General features: G+C 41.9%; 1 protein-coding gene across 1 annotated transcript in view; it reads left to right on the top strand.

Annotated features, from left to right (window-relative positions):
• The window catches only part of CTSB (cathepsin B), an 82,083-nt gene that overhangs the window by 30,855 nt on the left and 32,437 nt on the right, over positions 1 to 18,791 (top strand). The window contains exons 3-5 of the mRNA XM_078647582.1: positions 6,616 to 6,704; positions 11,865 to 11,979; positions 15,718 to 15,836. Coding sequence (XP_078503708.1) covers positions 6,616 to 6,704; positions 11,865 to 11,979; positions 15,718 to 15,836 — 323 coding nt within the window. The remainder of the gene's footprint in view (positions 1 to 6,615; positions 6,705 to 11,864; positions 11,980 to 15,717; positions 15,837 to 18,791) is intronic.

Raw genomic sequence — 18,791 nt, 5'->3', positions numbered from 1 at the left:
CTTGATAACATTTGTATGGGGAGGTTTTTGGGGGGCGAGGGGGTGGTGATGACTTTCTTTTTACTGTTCAGTTATTTCATGAATTGTAACTGTATATTCCTGCATTCTGCGATTGGAAATTGATCAGCTCTGGTGAGCCTACTCAGCTGTGTAACCTCCCTTTTCTCATATGAAAAGAAATAAAAGCCAGGTGAAGCTTGACAGAATCTGGAGTGATTGAATAACAGAATTTTGAGTTGCATGAGACAAGTGAAAAATTGAGACCATGCACCTGTCCGGTGTGCCCTTAAAGCTTGGAGTTTTCAGGATCCATGTGGGGAAATCTTGTTGTGTTTCAGAACCAGCAAGTCTGAAGTGCCGGGTAGTTCTACAAATCAAAGTACGGGGCTCTTTATGGGCTGTAAGTCTTAAGATTATAAAATGCCTTCAAACATAGCCTGCCTCAATTGATAAAGTGTCTCTGGCAGGAGTTATCCCAGTAAACTCATCCCAAGAGGTGGGTGAGCTTTTACTGAAGTATGGAGGATAAGCTTGGAACTGGAGTGAACTGCAGAGTCCTTTTATGAAGTAAAGTTGATGGAAGACTAGGAGTTCTGAGTGTTTTGTATCGGACTAGTAGGGCTCTTGTGCAGCCCTGCTATAATCAAAAGGTTATTTGTTCTATTTTTTACTTTCATCCACAGATCATTAGGTCTTCCGAACTACGCATATTGCTGATTCTTGTTGTACTAGATCCACTTGAGTTATACAATGATTCCATTTATAGGTCGTTTTTTTTTTTTTTTTTTTTTTTTTTTTTTTTTTTTAATGCAGCGCACATGTGCTGTCTTTGAGACATGCTGTATTCACTGTATGAACTTTCATACTGCCTAAAGGCTTGCCGGCGCCATTGTCACTCTTCTATCATTCTGTTGGTTTATGGCATGCATCGGTTATTCATTCATTTCAATCTTTATTCGGTTTAAAAAACCTTATAAGATACAATATATTCAATCATAATACATCACATCACAATTTAAATATTAAAAAAAAGGTTGCGGGTGGCTAAAAATATAAACACACTTCCCTTGCATATATACATAGAATTCAGTTCATTTCCCAGTTTTTTCCACTTAGGGGTGACTTGATCTTAGTTCGCCCCTCTATGTACAAGAACACTGAATAAATATACAAAATAATAAAACAATAAATTAAACATCTGTTTTTGTTTAAAAAAAGTACACCAGAAAAGTAGAGCAGGCAGCACTTTAGCAATTAACAAATGACTCAGTAACATGAAAAAAAAAAGCTAGCCTATTTCCTTACGTTTTTTGATCTTTCATTTTCCTAGTCAAGGCCACGCATAAGAGGAAACGGCTCAGGCTGAACACAATTGGTTGGGCAGTGTCTCCCTTGAAAATTCTTAATCCAACCTTGATTTGACGAAAGCCTAACTTTTTACAGATTGGCTTTAGCCATTTTTTCCTGGCTTTAAGATATGCTGGGCATATAAACAAGACATGGGACACATCCTCTTTCAGCCCCATCTCACAAAGCTCACATATATCGGAACCAACGGCCCCGACCGACCCCTTATTGCAGTTCCAGCTAGATGTCCTTTCTTTTAATTGCAAAATACCATACCGGAACTTTAGGTATAAGCTTTTGGCCAATGGAGGGTAAATTTCATCCATGAGGGGCTCTAGTTGCATTGTCACCTTAGATTCAAAAAATGTTGAGGTTAGAGTCCCTGTTCTGGGGTTTGATAGCACTGAATCTCTAATATAATCCCAGTACCTTTGTTTCAAGATTCTTTTTGAGCTATTTGTGAGAGAGTCAGGGTCAAACCAAAAATCACTTAACGCTAGTTTTTCTAGCCATTTTTTGACGTACTCTAACCATGGCAAATGCGTAATATTCCTTATGGTTAATATCTCTTTCAGTGCTTCTCTATAATCAGTCAGCTCCTCAATGGACCATAAACGGACCCAATAGAGCAGCGGGCGAAGAGAAGCATAGTCATCTGTACGTCGAAAGTTAAGGTCCCATAATACGGGTGTCATTGGTGTTGACCCTGGTACCCCTAGAAGTTGTCTAATAAAGGAATTTTCCCTCACTCGGAAAGTATCCTTTGAAGCATAAGCCCAGAGATCCGCGCCATAAAGTGAGGATGATTGCACTTTATACTTAAATAGTTCAATGGCTGGTGAGACTGCTTTAAAGTGGCTATTCTTATGCCTCTTTATAATCGGACACTGGTTTTGAATCAACCTTAATTTTGAGCTCTCCAATTGTGTTTTCCATGTGACTTTACTATCTAAAATAATACCCAGGTATTTAAAATTGGGGACTTCTTCAATAGGTTCATTATTTATCTTAAAAACTTTGCTAAAACTCTTGTGAGGGTTAATTGTCATAACTTTTGTTTTTGAGGAATTAATTTCTAATTCCTTGTCGTGACAATACAAACTAAATTTATTTAAAAGATTTTGAAGCCCCCTGGGTGTCTGAGAAATTAAAATAGTGTCGTCTGCAAACAATAGTGCCGGAACGGCTTGCCCACTCAATTTGGGAGAGTCATGCTCGCAGCCCAAAAGAGTGTCTGGGATGTCATTAACGTATAAGGAGAATAAGGTAGGTGCCATTACGCACCCTTGCCTTACCCCTTTCGCTATTTTTATCTTCTCGCTGACTTCTCTGTTTGGTCCCCATCTAACTCGTGCGTAATTATTCTCGTGGAGTTTAATTAAAATTTGAAGGATGTTTCCGGGGACGCCCATGTTATTTAATGTCTTCCATAGTGCTACCCTCGGAACCATGTCAAAAGCTGCCTTCAAATCAACAAAAGCCACGTATATATGGGACCTTCTTATAATCGTATATTTCCAGCATCGGTTATGCCTCTGGCAGTGTTTATCCCTCTCCAAGAGCAGCCACCAAGTGCAATCTCACTCCACCAGTTCTAACTGTCCCATGTGTTTCCTGAACTAATTTTTGTTTGCAAACCGATTCAGTGCGTCTGTGTCGCTGCGTGCAGTTCACTTAACCTCCTTGTATCGTCCCCCCTACCTACCTCCTGCCTGTCGCTGATTGTCGTGTTCAGTGCTTCAGCAAAGTGCAGGTTTATATGTGTTTGTTTTTTGATTTTTTGCAAAGTGGCACACTTCTGAGCTCTGGCTTTCACTCACCCATATCCACCACTCTTCCCAGACTCTCAGTCGTTTCCTTGGAGACCCTCTGAGTGACCGGAGCTCTTCTTTTTGGATCTATTTCCCTCAAATCTTAGCTACGGGCTACCCAGTAACACTGGCACCTGATAGTCATCAAGACTGACTGCAGACTTAGCTCTGCTGGCCAAGGATTTCTGGGATTATGATGGCAGCCCACTTCCCACTACGATGCAGGTATTATTTCTTTCACCCCCACAATCCGTTCTGGTGCTATGCTCTATCGCTTGACCCATACCTCGCTCTCGGTTATGGAGTGTTGCTTGGTTTTCGCGGTTATTAGTATTTAATCTTTTGCAATGGCGACCAAAAAGGGAACTAGATTTTCCTATCGAGTACTATGAAGAAACAGGGAAACGCTGTTGAAAGCATGCATCAGAACAAGATATCCAAGGGGTGTTAGTCCAGTGTTTCTGCCGTGACTGTTGACGAGCCACGCTCCTGGGATCCTGCAAACTCGGACCCTCGCCTTCACATCTCTCAATCCGCTCTTTCGCACCTTCAACTACAAGTTAAACCACAATGACGCGCACAGTTTGTACCCATTTTTTGCTAATTAAACCAATTAGGACGCGGCCGGTGGATAAACAAACACCGGGATCTATACCAAGTGTGTTTGTCGCCACAATGCTAGTTTCTTGCTGCCAGGTTCTGCATCCTGAGACCAAATCCGAGTCTGACAGCACCATCTTCGCCACAGGAGCGCAGTATGCAAGCCCCGTGTTGCTGTCCTCCCGGGGCACATCCGGTCTTCCTGTAGGACAGGCAGGAAGCAGCTAACTCTGCCTCCGTATTCACTAATTTATGTCTGATTAAGGGACTTCCACCTAGGTCACACGGCTGCTTGCTTCCAAGGTACTTGACACGACTTATGAAAGAGAAAGCACGGAGAGCAATTCAACAAAAAATTGAAACCATATTCTGTATTTTGTTGCTAAGATTACCCTTAGAATACATTGTACTCTGGAAGAAACGGTATGCCTTGGTATTACCCAGAAACATCCCAATATTCTCAATGCAGCGGTTATGAAGCATTCTTGTCAATTACCTTTACGAGCTTAATTTTATCTTCAATTGTGTTGCTTCACTCCTTGATCTCATTTTGAAAGCGGATGCTTATTGTAATGTGACATTAATACATGCTGACTGTCGTCCGCGCCTTTTTAGAGGTGAAATTGGTTCCTGGCACATGTAATATGACCCTTTAAAAGCTCTTAAGCTATGAATTGCCTTGGCAAGCAGGAGCGCGCTCTGTCTTCTCAGAATCTTAATATGTCCTTTAAAGAATACAGTTTGCATTGAAACTGATAATTCTGACACCCAGTGTAGTTCTCGGCCCAAGAGCAGGTACATTCACGGGGAGGTGGGGGAGGCGATTTAATATTAAATTGCACAACTGCTGCTGTGGGACCACAGGAAAGATAGTAAGAGTCATTGCACATAGACGTCATTGGCGATGGCAGGGTGCCAGCTGCTATCTTTGGCACCATGGCACTGCTGTTGATTCTCGTGGTCCTATAGTCCATTAAGACAGTGGCAGGAACAACCTTCGTTGGCAAAGCCAATAGGTCTGACTTTAAGGCACGCAAACTGACGTTTACAAATGCGGGTTGCTTGTGTTGGCACTTTAATACCTAATGGCTTACTACAACTTCCAAAAATTCAGTCGATAGTTGAAAGCCCACAGATACAACCGTGGTGTCTTGACCCAATAGAGCAAGGTGGCATCACAGGTGAATATACCCCCTCCCTCCGATGTATGTTTATTTCTGGATTTAATAAAGTGGCGAACATACTCGGCTGTTGGGTGCCTGTATGATGTATCTGCAAGGTATGATTGATAACATTCGCAATGGATACATGTAACCAAACCTCTTCTTTTCCAATTGTGCTCTCCTTTTAGTACCAGTTTGACTTGTACTGTAATTGCATTTATATAGTGCTTACTACCCCTGACGAGCTGTCGAAGCACTTTTTCGGCGAGTAGCACGATACTCCGGGACCCATAGAGGATTAGTGTTGAATTAGTATAGTGAAACATGCAAGTACATTTTAAGTGGTGGATAGCTCAGTCAGTTATTTGGGTTTGGAATTATAGCAGAAGGATAGAGGAGGACAAAGGTTTGTATTTATATAGCGCTTGTTGACTCACGCTATTCAGGAAGCCTACAAAGGATTAGTGGTGAATTAATATGGTGAAATATGAAGTAATTTCAGTGGAGGATATTAGTCAGTTACTTGGAGTGAGGGATAAAAGGGGAAGAAAGATTTGCAATCATATAGCACTTGTTACCCCTGATGGGTGTTGATTCGCTTTTCAGGCGAGTAGCACGCCACTCCGGAACCCATAAAGGATTACTGTTGAAAATTGGTATAGTAAAAAAAATATGAAGTAATTTGAGTAGTGGATATGTTATTCAGTTATTTGGGTAGTATATTAGTATAGTTTAATATGGAATTTGAGAAGTGAGCATGTTAGTCTGTTAATTTCGATTGAAAAGGATAGTGGAGGGATAAAAGTGAGTTTTTTTTTTTTTTAGGTCTTCGCATTAGGAGGAGGCTTTTGGATGAGTAACAAGGAGTTTTGGAGGGGAGAACTCCGAGGAAAGAGTTTAGAAAGAAAGGTTTGTTTTAGGGGATCGGTATAGTAAGAGGTACCAGATGATGCGAGGAGGGATAGAGTAGGAGAGTCTAGAAATGGTTATTTTGGTAATCCTAGTAGTGGTATGGGTTTTGGGATAAATGAGTGGATGTAGAGGATATATTGATAGATGTATAGGATGAGAGATAGGGTAGTGCATTGGAAGGAGTAGTAGAAGAAGTTTGAGATGAGTCAGAAGGTTGGGCTTAGTACCAACATAACCTCCAACATGTTTATCCTAAAAATATTTTGTAGAAGATGCTGTCACATTTTTATTGTAGCAGGAGTGTTTTGAATGAGGTGCTGAGCAGACCGTGGGCTGTGGATGAGGTTTGATCGATGTTCACTTCAATTATGTCTCAGCTGTGAGAAATGAAGCCTTTTTTTCTGCTGTCCAATTCAAAATCTTAAAACGAAACCTTAATTCAGCCTCCCCTTTCCACTCTCTAACCCTCACCCATTGCCATTTCAGTTTGTTAAATTCAGTTTTTTGGCTTTTTTTGTCACCACACCAGATTGTGTAGTTTTATCCATTTATTTGAAACTAATCTGTAAAGATTCTCTGCTGCCTAGGCGCCTGTTGGCCTGCATGGTTGAACGAGTTACTTCAGTGGCATTTATTTTCACATTGAGTACACTTGAGTGACAAAATGTTGTTCCTTCATGATTCATTGCTGGCAGTTTTTTGTGAGTGGAATTTAATACCTTTTGCTTACTATTTCGCCACTTTCAGAAACGTGTCTTTAATGGATGATATTTGCATTTTAGGCTCGGCTAAACTTTCCCAATGCAGACATGAGTTATGTGAAGAAACTCTGTGGCACTATCTTGCATGGTGGACCAAAGCTTCCAGAGCGGTAAGTAGCCATGATGGATTGCTTAATCTAAACTTCAGTTTTTGTTTTTTTTGTGTTCAACGCATACCTTGTTTCCACTAAAGAAATGAGCTGTCGTGCAACAATACTTGATGTGCATACAGCTTACCCAGAATACCAACTCCTTTATAAAAATTAATGAATGCCAAGAATTGAGTTCCCACAGCTTTTCACTGACCAATTGCTAGTATCCAGCACGCTGCAACAAATGGCACTAGTTTATAGTTTTGTTTTGGTCTAAACAGAAGTGTCTTTATTCTGGGGTCTTAATGTAAACTGACATGTTTCTATAAAGACTAATGGTGTAGATCTATCGTTTCTCATTTTTTTCTTTACCAGTAGAGCTGCATAAGAAACATTTCTAAAACATTGATTTTAGGTAAAAGAGCAAAAGCCTTATTGAAACATTGTCAAAATCTGTGACCAGCCGTACTCTAATCTTTTCAGAAAAGTGGACACAAGACTTTGTGCTAGATGTATAACTGCTGTAATGGTACAATACACATTCCATGGAGTATAAAATACCATGTTGGCACACGAGCCAGTGGCTCAAGTCTTTTCCTGACCTTCTTGGCATAAAGGATGGTCTCTTCTCCTGTACACACTAAAGTCCGAGGGGCTTCCTGTTGTAGAAAATCCATCATTGGCAAAGGCTAGCCCTGCTTTAGTTTTTGCAATGAGGAGCAGACTGGTCCTATCTGCAGCCTTTAATTTGAAACCAGGGAACCATGGCATGGAGGAGCCGTGATCTTAATATTCCAGCACTCCCAATCTTGCTTTTTAAATTTGGCGCCTTTAAGGATGCTACCCTGTCCACAGATGCGTATTGCCCAATTCTGAGCCTGCCTGTTCCCCGAGATGCAGTTTTTCTATTTAAATATGTTGGGGTCTCCGAAGGTGTCGTTTTTTTTTGTTTTTTTTTACATTTTCGGTAAACCAGCAGTGGCAACGCCAATAGTTCTCTCCTTTTTATGACACTGCGCAGTTTGCCAATTTTTGATTGTATTGCATAAAATAGATTAAATAAGATTTCCAAGATGGCCACCAGTGAGCCTGTGACCTTGCACACGCATTGGAGGTATTTTTGGAATGATTTTCTTTTAGTATGATTAAAAAAAAAGTGTACATTTTTAGATGGCAGCTATGAAAGCTCGTTCCTGAGTGACCACCTTGGAATGGCTTTTCTCATAAAAATAATTCCAAGATGGCTGCCCCTGCTTGTGTGCGCTTACTGATGCGCGCTCTATATTTTCTTTACTTCATTTTACGTTCAAAGATGGCCAGTGACCATTTCGGAATAGTAAATTAAATGTATGGCAAGATGAGGCAGAGACTTAAAAAAAAAAAAGTAATGCGTGGTGGCACTGCATCTCCTGAGCCTGCACAACATTTTTTAGAAGGTAAGCTAAGAGTCAGTTAGATGGAACAATTGCACCAGTCGTGAAGCACTCCGGCTGTTGCACACTGAATGCCAGGGGGTGAACGGGAGTTCATGCTCTGAAAACCTGGCTCTTCGACTAACCTCTCCAGGCGTCAGCCGCCTGCTTAAGCGCCTGGATAACCTTACAGGTGATTAGTGTGCTTTAACTGTATACCAATTGCATCTTGTTGCAATGCACAGAATGAGCTTTGATGTCGGTGACCTCCACATCAAAAAGTGGCAGTATGAGCCATAATGAAGATCTGCAGGTAGGCGATGCTGGGGCTTTGTTGTAGGGTAGATGGGCCCCTAAATGGAGGCTCCCCAATAGGGACTTGGCCAACAGGCTTTTCATGTTACTTGACCAGCTATGATGCACACGTTTTTGAGCTTTAATATTAACGTTTCGGGACATGGGCTTGGATATAAAGCGGCGAGATTCCATTTAACAATAACAAAGACATACATTTAGACCTTTCCTCTGCATTCATGGGTGATGGCGTTCTCTAGTGGTACCCTTTGTGAATATTGTCTGTTACCCATGATGCCCCAGGCGCTAAGCCACCAATTAATTTCAACGGAATAATCCGTTTACTCCCTTTGTATACTTGACTCTCCATAGACCGCGACAGAAAGTGGTCCAGGCTAGCATGTTAAGGAGTTGTAACTTTGATAGTTAACACTGATCCCTATTGCTAAACTCAATGTTCAGTCAGTATTTTTTTCCCCCAAAGAGACTGGGGGACCTGACTTGCAGAAGAATGAAACTTCAAAAATATGATCAGTGACTTTTAGACTAAGCCCACTACTATAAACCATCTCTAATGGCTCCACTCGCACAAAGTATCCTACAAAGATGGTGCCCTACATTCTGCCCCTCTAACACCACTTTCTTACCTCCAGCACATTCACCGCTCCCCTTGATGACCCCCTGCACTTTCGGGGCTCATTCAGGACCTACGGGTCACTGAACTACACCTCCAGACCACACACTGCATTTCTGGTTCTAAACTTTAAGGGTTACACTAATGTGTCACCACTGAATGTTGCAGTACTCCAATGCAACAACCTGCATGATTGGAGGATTGAGATGGGTGGTGGCAGGACGCGATCATATTATCAGCTGTTTAGCTTCTCTAAAGTATAGAACATATTTAAAGACTGAGTTTTTCGATTCCTTTGCAAAATCCTTTTATTCAGTATCAAACCGCGAAGGGCATCAGTTACACCGGCTTTGTGTCCTTTCCAGGTCTCCTTCACACCTCCTCCGCTCACTTGGCATTCTAAGAAAATCTTGGGGGCAAATTTCTAACTCAAAGAAAAGCTTGAGGAGGAGCTAGAACGGCCCTAGAAACACTGTGTGAATGATTGTATACCATTATTCCATCAAGGGCCACATTGAGATTCCGTTAGGTTACAGGACTTTGTTCATCCACTTACACTTTCTAGAGTGCACACATTTAACTTGGCACTTTTGTACCTTTATATGCATCGCAGCAGAGCTCAGAAACAGAAGAGGGACTCATTGCTCACTGTTTCAGAGCAGTGATGTCTGTAGCACGCGCCCTGACTCGAATAGGAGGTAACTGTGCACTTCAGGAAGTGTAAACACGGGCACTCAGTTGTGTATGCAGGCACACTTTCATGACACTACCGTAGTTCTATAAATCCTCCTCTTTTAAGCACTTCTCCCACTGGGCAAACTCTTTGTTGATTAATAGAATTCAAGAAGATCATTGGTTTCCTGATCCAAAAAAGTTCATTGGGGACAACGGATGATGGTTATTAGGTTTTTGGACATGCAGCTTAGGTGCGCTTGTGCAAGCAAGGTGGTGATTTCAATGAAAACGGTCCTGCTTAAAACTAAAACTTGGCTAATTTACAAAACCACGTGTTAATAAAAGTGAAAGCATTCAACCGCCCCCTGGGCAACTACAAGATGGTGTTCACCGCAGGTCAGCCTCAAATTTATGAAATGAACCAGACTTTGTCTCCCATTTCTAGTGTGTCTTCCTTGTTCTTGTGCTTGCTGTTTACCATTCCAGTTTTTGAGTTCATCTCTTCCATAGCACTCTTGCTCTAATTCTCTTCAGTGTTAACGTGGAGATTCATTTTTCAAGTTGGTGTTTTTGTGAGGCAGCTAAAAGTACTGGAAGAGGTGTGGCGCAGCGGCCAGGGTGCCTGACTCCGGACCACCGGGTTCAAGGTTCGATCCCCGGCTCCGGCGGCAGGTTAGCCCAGCACCATGTGGCTCTGGGCAATAGCTTGCTAAATTGTCCTGACAGCCCCCAGCGCCAGGGCATCTCTCAGGAGGTAGCTTCACAAATGCTGGGATTTACATTTATTTATATTTACTACCTAAGCATATACCAGCGGCACTGGAAGGATGACTGATCGACTAGTCTGGACACCCAAGTAACCTGCCAAATCCTATCAACTGTTTACAGTGTAATACCCTCGGTTATTACTGTTTACTGCGTAATTGTTTTAACCATCAACCTTAACCTTTCCAGTATTAAAAAATAATTTTAATACACAATCAAAAGATATAAAGACAAATGGCCCTATATTCAAGCATTTGTTATAGTACATTTTGCAACACGTTTTACATAGACTATAAGATTATTCATAGGACTCCTGCACAGTAGATCAGCCTAAACTACCTCCCTATTAAACAGTGTGACAATGCTTAGATTGTTCGGATCTAATTCAGACTTGCATTGCACACACAAATGTTTCTCCTAAACTTGCTATCCATCCCTTAATACACTTTAGTCTGGGTTTCTGTTTTTTTAAATTGAGTTTAGTAATCGGTGCTGCCTTTAAATGAAGTAGAAGTAGTGGTCAGAATTTTAGTAATATGAAATGTCTAAACATTCACAAATAAATGACACCCCATTTTTGAATTCCAGACGCTTAATGTTTACTTTTTTGGTGAAGAACATATTGCCTGTGAAGAAAGGAACATCATAAATCATATTTGTGGTAGATTGTGTGTAAGATGGGACAGTTTAGAAAATTTCAACTCGTGCTGATGTTTCATTTAAATAAACGATATTATTTTACTTAAAGAACATTTAAATGCAGTATACTGCCTAAAGAAATAAGCAAGTAGTCTTAGTTCGCCCTGTAGTCAGCCAGGCGAAAGACTCCTGCCTGGGAGGACTGGTGATGCTTGGGAAGGTCCTGCCCTACAATTGGTTATATTTTTGTTTTTAAATGTAAAATTGGAAAAAGATTGATTTAAAAAAAAAAAATGTAAACCTGCTGTATGCCATGGGCTTTTCCTGAATAAGACGGACAGCCAAACATGCCTGGTTGAAATAGGGTATGGGTCAGCAAAATGGGCCAATGGCTGCAGCTGGCCTCATCAAACCCCTTATTGTGTATTATGTGTTGTGTATTTACATGTTGTGCGCTCCTATGTTTTGTCAGACGGCTAACACTCTGTATGGTGAGACTTAAAATAATGCAGATAATGACAATGGTTGCAACTGATTAATTCAATATATGTATGTGATATTTGTGTAGTGCAGACTTGGCCAGAAGGCAGCGGTCCTTCAAAGTTTCCTGCAAGTTGGCTGTAGCTAGGGTTATAATGTTCCGAGGATGAAATATTTGCAATTGTTTACAAAAGATTGCCATCACTTTCTCCTAGGCATAACCGTTTAAAGTTTGTAATCTCTGTTCAAAATGTGTAAATGCGTTGATACTTCTTTTAGACAAACATTTGCTGAAATACTTGGCCTGCCTGACAACTTTGACTCCCGAACGCAGTGGCCGAATTGCCCCACTATTCAAGAGATCCGAGACCAGGGCTCGTGTGGCTCCTGCTGGGTAAGCTCTTTTGACCACTTGCTTGTTGAGACCGCCAGCTTTGACACTTCAATGGGTGAACAATAAATGCAGTCTACTTAATCCAAAGATGTAGGTCTGGTCTGTTGGTGAGTTTGTTTATAACCTAATGGTGGATGAAAGTATTGTATATATTTTGTTGGGGGAGGGGGGGGGCTTTTCAGTGATGGGTTTGCACATTTTCTTAGAGGTAGCACTATGGGGCTAGGGCATTTGGTTGGCTGATCTGTTTTCCTGATACTCCGAAAGCAGCCAGATCGAGATGTTTCAAGAGCCTTCCTTTAAATAGGGCATCTGGTAGAGAGCTGCAAATATGGGGCTCTTTAAATGAGATTATCCAGTCTTTATTCTCAAAAGTGCATGTGCTGTTTAGTTGGGAATGTGTATATTTTCCTGTAATTAATAAATGATGAGCTGCTTGCAAGTTTCATTGAGTAAAATGCATTGACTGACTTGTAATGGACAGGTAGTGAGCTATGGGAGAGGAAGTTTAGTCTGCGGGCTTCTGAGTTAGAAAGGCGGCCACATTCTGCGCAAATGCACTTGCCGTACACTTGGTGCATAAAGACCAAAGAATGTTAAGTGCCTTTCAGAAATATATAGTAGATTTCTAATGGCATTCTTTTATTTTTGTTAGTCTGTCTTGTTAGTCCTACATGGGGCAGACTACATTTATTAGTTCCCATCTTCCTGTTTGCATGCGTTTGGTGACTAGGAGTAAATCCTCATTCCCTCAAGCAGATTGTACAAGGTGCTTGGTGTTGAATGCAACTGGTAAATCAAGATGTATTAGGTTTATTTAGTTTTATTTTGTGTAAAATCTACCAGATGGGTACTAACTAGCGCACTTTACATGTTGAAGGATTCAGTACATGAGAAATGTATTTATTTTACATTGCATTTAGATATGCCTGTTTAAAGTCAAAGTAATTTTATTGTATATAGTTAATTAAACCCTTTACAATTTTTGTGCTAAAATCATCCAGATGACGTTAAAAAGTAAAAAGGATGCACATGTGGTATATACTGTCATATTTACAAATTTAACATTGAGTTAGATACTGTGCAGTGATTTGCTCCTCAGTACTTCAACTGTAGACTTTTGATTTCATACTCTGAAATGTACCACAGTATACCGATCCTTAAATAACAATAACGATTACATGTTAAAACTGGATATGAAAAACAGTACAAAAGGAAAAACTGTCAATTCGGCATCTTACTTTTCCAATTCTCAAATTCCAAAATATATTTTTCAGATTACTGTAGTAAAAAACTGACTTTCTGCAGGAACCTGGTGGCCCTGCCTTCTGCCTGTAACAATTGACTATCCAGTACTAACATTACAGCTGGCCGACATGATCTAATTTGATTTGTATGAAATACTTGTAATAAATAACGTCTCAAGTTATTCGCAGTTGGAAAAATGCACAGTAAATGAATCAAAGTTTCTTCCACTTGGCCACAGAGTCTGCAGAATGTTGTTGGGCAGGTTTGTTTCCATGGTGGAACCTGATCTTTTGAGGTGAAAGCCCCCAACCGATAGGCCTGTTCGAGTTATAATAGGGAAAGCATTTATTTTTGTGTGATTTGGGTGATAAACAAAAGAAAAAAATAAACGGTTAGATGGGGGCATTGCTATATCTAGGAAAATGAAAGTCCAGTGAGGGAGAATAGTGGGGGACATAAAAGCTTTGAGAAGGTGGGTGGCCATTTTTCCTACCACTCTGGCCACCGCCCGTCTCATCAGAAGGAGATGACCTGCAAAGCTGAAGGTTGCAGGCGAGTTGCTTACCAGACTGGTCAGGTCCAGCATTGTGGCAATCAGAACTGGTAGAACATAGGCAGTGTCGAGCTTGATGTGAGATGGGGGGCACCAACCCGCCAACTGCCACTTACCAGCGAGGAGCACCCGGGAACCTTTGACTATTAAAGTGATGTACAGCTGTTCTCAACTGCAAGAATCCCTTTATGCATAGTGATAAATGAAACCGCAGACCACCGGATTGATACATTTCTTTTCTGTATTTTTTTTGCCCAAAACATTTCTTTTAGCATCCTTGTTGTAGGTTTAGATTTTTGTTCTACATAAGTCCAGCAGCTCGAGCCACTACCACCGCTGTTTGAACCAAGTCTTGATCAGCAACTTTAAACTAGGCCTGGGCGGTGAACTCCGCTACGTTCGTGGAGTTTGCAGAGTTTTCTGCACTCTGAGGAGCTCGCAGACTGCAGGAAACTCCACTCTCAGTAGTGCAGCAGAGTTTTTTTCCACTCTTGTTCTCGAACAGGAAGTTCGCGAGCTGCAGCTTGGGTGGAATTTCTACCCGAGCTGCAAAAAGACTAGTGTGCACTGCAGTTTTCACTGCACTCCGCCACTTGCGGAACTTCTAGTTTTTTTGTTACTTCAGAGTTCCAGGCCTGCTTTAAACTCCCCTTCTTGCTGCTCTTCCTTCTCTTAGAGCGGGGCCTGCTTGAGGCAGCTGAGGGCATCAACGCAGTAACTGTATCCAACCATCTCTCCCCAAGAACCTTTGCAACCTGTGCCTCTGTCTAGTTATAAAACATCCTGGGAATTGTCATGGATATTATTGGGAGTTACAGAAGCCCATAGTCTGCTCTCTAGGGATGGTACAGGAAATAGAATTTGAGTAATTGGCTGAATCAGCCTGATTTAAGGTGGGCCGTTTGAGCAACAGTTAAACTAATGCCGTTTATGACAAATGTGCTAAATTAGATTCATAAACCTGGCTGATGGTAGGATCTTCGCTCTGGGGAATTGACGGGAAAGTGTTTGAGTTCCCAGGTGCACTTGAGAAGATATTAGCTGTTCTCTGAGGTATTTTGGGTGCTTGTCCTTTTTATCTACAACCTGAAAGAAAGGGTGGTTGGTACCTGTGGCTTTCTCTTGTACAGACTGTGGACAAAAAAGCAAACTATTTTGTTTGCAGACAACCATGCGATTAAGCTATATCCCAATATTGTTTTTAAATATCTGCAGCTTGCTGAGGCTAATTGAAAGAGGCACTGTGACTGGGGATTTCTTCACCCTCTCTTTGCAACGAAAGAGTCTCCTGTGGCTGTAGTAGCCGGGAGGTATTCCAATGTAAGAGGCGCTCTGCTTTATCTGACCCACCATTCTGTAGCACAAATTAAGGAAAGTAGGTGTGGGCAGGTTGGGCTTTAAGTCTGGTCTCAAAGAGAAAGTGTTGGTAGTTAAATAAACCACACAGAGTAGCTATGGCCTGTATTTTGGCGCTCAGGATGTGTAGTAGGATTGGGGTCTCTGAAACTTCTATACTCTGACTATTAAACCAACAGTACAAAGTGAAGCTTGTTGCTCTGCAATTATGCAGTATTCCACAACCCTTCATGCCTACGCACAGCAATGTCGCCAAACCTTGTGTACCCTGACTTACAGTTAGTAAATGTTGTCCTATAAAGGTGCCCAATATCCAGATTCAAATTGAAACCCTGAACACGGTTGGAAGCACTATGTAACTGCTGTGACACAACCCATTTATTTGAATTCTTGCATATTTTTTTCCCGTACTCTTCGGATGTGGGGGGAGGGGTGACAAACTGACTCTGAAGGAGCCATAGTATGCCAGTTACACACGGAAATGGAATATTTCTGTTCAGTACTAAAACGTAACATTCATATTTTGCTCTCTGTTCTACTTGTTTGTTTACTTTTTCTGACATTGTGCAATGTTCTTGCAGGCTTTTGGAGCTGTGGAAGCAATTTCAGACCGAATCTGTGTCCATTCTAATGGAAAGGCAAATGCAGAAATTTCAGCAGAGGACCTGCTGTCTTGCTGTGGTCTGGAATGTGGAATGGGGTGCGTATACCTGGAATCTTTTTATATAAAAAAATATCGGACTCTTGTACTGATTGTATAGAAAATGGACACAAATGGACTATATTTTCATCATTCATTTTCATTATTACGGTGTGCCCCCTTTTTTTACTAGCTCAGCAACCCCTCCCTCTCAAAAAACCAATGTAGCTTTATAAATTCCTGAAGCTTACCAAGTTGCCTCGCAAAGGTGGGCAGTAGAAAAGACCTCTAGCTTAGGTGTTTTAGATGTATACCGATTGCAGATAGTAGTTCATGGGCAAAATTGTACTGCAAATGTATAAATATAGCAATTTTGCTAACTATGCCAGTTAGACAAAAGTTTACAAAACTACTAGGACCTTGGTTATCATGCTTTCTTTTTTGCCTTGAAATATGTGCTGAGATACTGAATTGTGTAAACACCAAAAATAGGGTACTTTTTATTTATTTATTTTAATTGGCGACAAGGAGCTGGAGAAAACAGTAAATCGGCAGTTAACCATTAAATAAAAACTTTAAAATGGGGAACGTCACATTTGCACACCAAATGTCACCAGAGGTAGATTTCAAACCATGCATAAAACTTTCCAGGCAGCCTAAAACGGTCTGTCAAGATTGATGCCTGTGGTTAATGGAAGTGAAGCTAGAAACTACTTACCCATTATGGTCAACAGTTAAAAGTTGAGTTTGGTTTATCACAAATAACTGAACTCCTATATACCTTCAGTAGCTGCAAAAGAGTTTGCACTAAAGTGGAGTTTTTTTGCTGCTGTACTTTGCTAGCTATGCAGAACTCTCTTTCCAGGTGATGAGGGAACTTCAAGCCACAATCCCTCTTATCACTACAGACCCCACAGTAGCCAATGATACTTTCAATAGTTGGATAACTCAGTCACTTGACACCATTCTCCCAGTAATAAAATCACGGACTAAAAGATCCAGGACGTCAGCCCCCTGGTACACTATGGAGCTTAGGGAGATCAAACGCAAGTGCAAGAGGCTGGAGAGAAAATGGCGTTTGGGCTACACAGATCTCGACAAAGCTGCATATAGAAAATCCATCAGGGATTATAAGCTAGCGATTAAGAAAGCTCAATCCCAGCACTATACGCAAAAGATTAAGGATGCTAGGTCCAATTCGAAGTAAATATACAGGATAATAAGTCTCACTGTCCTTCCCCAGCCTCCCATAAACAGCGACGATTTACAAGTCCGCTGTAATGAGTTGGCAGATTACTTTTTTAATAAAATAGATTGTATTTACTCTGCCTTCCCAGCCATTCAATCAAAGAATCTAGTAGCCGCTCCTGGCCACTCCAAACATGGTATGATAGATAACATATCACCAGTGCTGGAGAACTTTCCTTTGCTGCATTCGGACCTATTAGCCATTCTAATGACCCAGGTAAAATCGGGCTCTCCCGGTGATCCGGCCCCTCCTAGTTTTTTAAGAACCGTTAGCGAGACCATCCTCCCGGTTATGCTGAAGGTACTCAATGCCTCAATTTCCACCAATACAGTTCCCACTAAGTGGAAAGAAGCCAGGGTGAAGGCACTTGTTAAGAAGCCTAATATGAGCATCAACAATTTCAGCAATTATCGTCCAATCTCCCTGCTCCCCTGGGCCAGTAAGCTACTAGAAAAATATATCAACAGCCTTCTGACCACTTTTTTGGAGGAAACCAGTCTCCTTGATCCCTCGCAGACTGGCTTCCGCCCCAAGCATGGGACGGAGTCGGCTCTGTTGGCGGTCCTGGAGGAAACAAGGGGCATTTTGGATCGGGGAGGATCGGTGGCAGTCATCCTCCTCGATCTGAGTGCCGCTTTTGATACTGTAAATCATACAATCTTGTTACAGCGCCTCCGGGAGATCGGGATTCAAGGAGGAGCATTGGAGTGGATTTGTTCATTCCTATCTAGTAGAAAATTCCAGGTCTTTGAGGGAGCGACTATCTCTACAAGCAGGCCCTTGGACTGTGGAGTCCCACAGGGTTCTTCACTAAGCCCGACGTTGTTTAACCTCTACATGAGACCGCTGGCTGGGGTCGTCCGTCCGTATGGTATTAAGATCGTGACCTACATGGACGATACCCAGCTGGTGGTCTCTCTCACGAGGGCTGGAGACCCTGTGGGCACAGTGGACCTGATGGGATGCCTGAGCGAGGTCAGTAGATGGATGACCCTGTCTTGTCTCAAACTTAATGGGGACAAGACATGGGTCATGATGTTGGGACATCCAGCTCCATCTACAATTGACCGGATCTGGCCAGCGTGCCTAGGCACTCCCCCAGTCCCCAGGGATGCCATCAAGAGCCTGGGTGTCTGGTTGGACAAGTCCCTGACATTTGACCATCAGGCTGTTGTACAATCTGCCACCTGTTTTTGCCTCATTAGAATGTTGAAGATCCTTCCGTTGTTACCTTTTGAGGCAAGACAAATTGTGGTCCAAGGACTAATTCTCTCGAGATTAGACTTTGGAAATGCGCTCTATCGTGGGGCCCCAGATTTTACATTAAAAAAGCTACACGTAATTCAAAACTGTGCGGCTCAGACTTTGCTCCAAATCCCCCGTAGGACCTCTGTGAAAGCTGGACTGACGAGATTACACTGGCTTCCGGTGAAGGACAGGATCAGCTTCAAATCTCTGTGTTGCCCACCAATCTTTTTGGGAAACCGGTCCATTAATTAGTCGCCCTTTAATTACTCCCTATTTACCCAGCAGACAGCTATGGTCTACTAATGCTTTACTCGCCGCTGTGCCAAAGATCAAACGGTCTAGATCAGGAGGTCGTTCTTTCTCCCTGAATGCGGCCAAGTTGTGGAACAGTTTGCCTTTTCACCTAAGGTCCAATTCGGACCTTACCTCTTTTAGGAAGCAACTGAAAACTTTTTTGTTTAATAAATAGGCTGCTTTTCTTTTTTGCATTTTAGCCCCACTGTGATCACTAGTTAGCA

Source organism: Lissotriton helveticus, chromosome 6 (assembly GCF_964261635.1).
Source record: "Lissotriton helveticus chromosome 6, aLisHel1.1, whole genome shotgun sequence".
Taxonomy (NCBI): Eukaryota; Metazoa; Chordata; class Amphibia; order Caudata; family Salamandridae; genus Lissotriton; species Lissotriton helveticus.
Note: the sequence above shows the minus strand (reverse complement) of the source record. Positions and strands in the feature narration are given on the sequence as shown.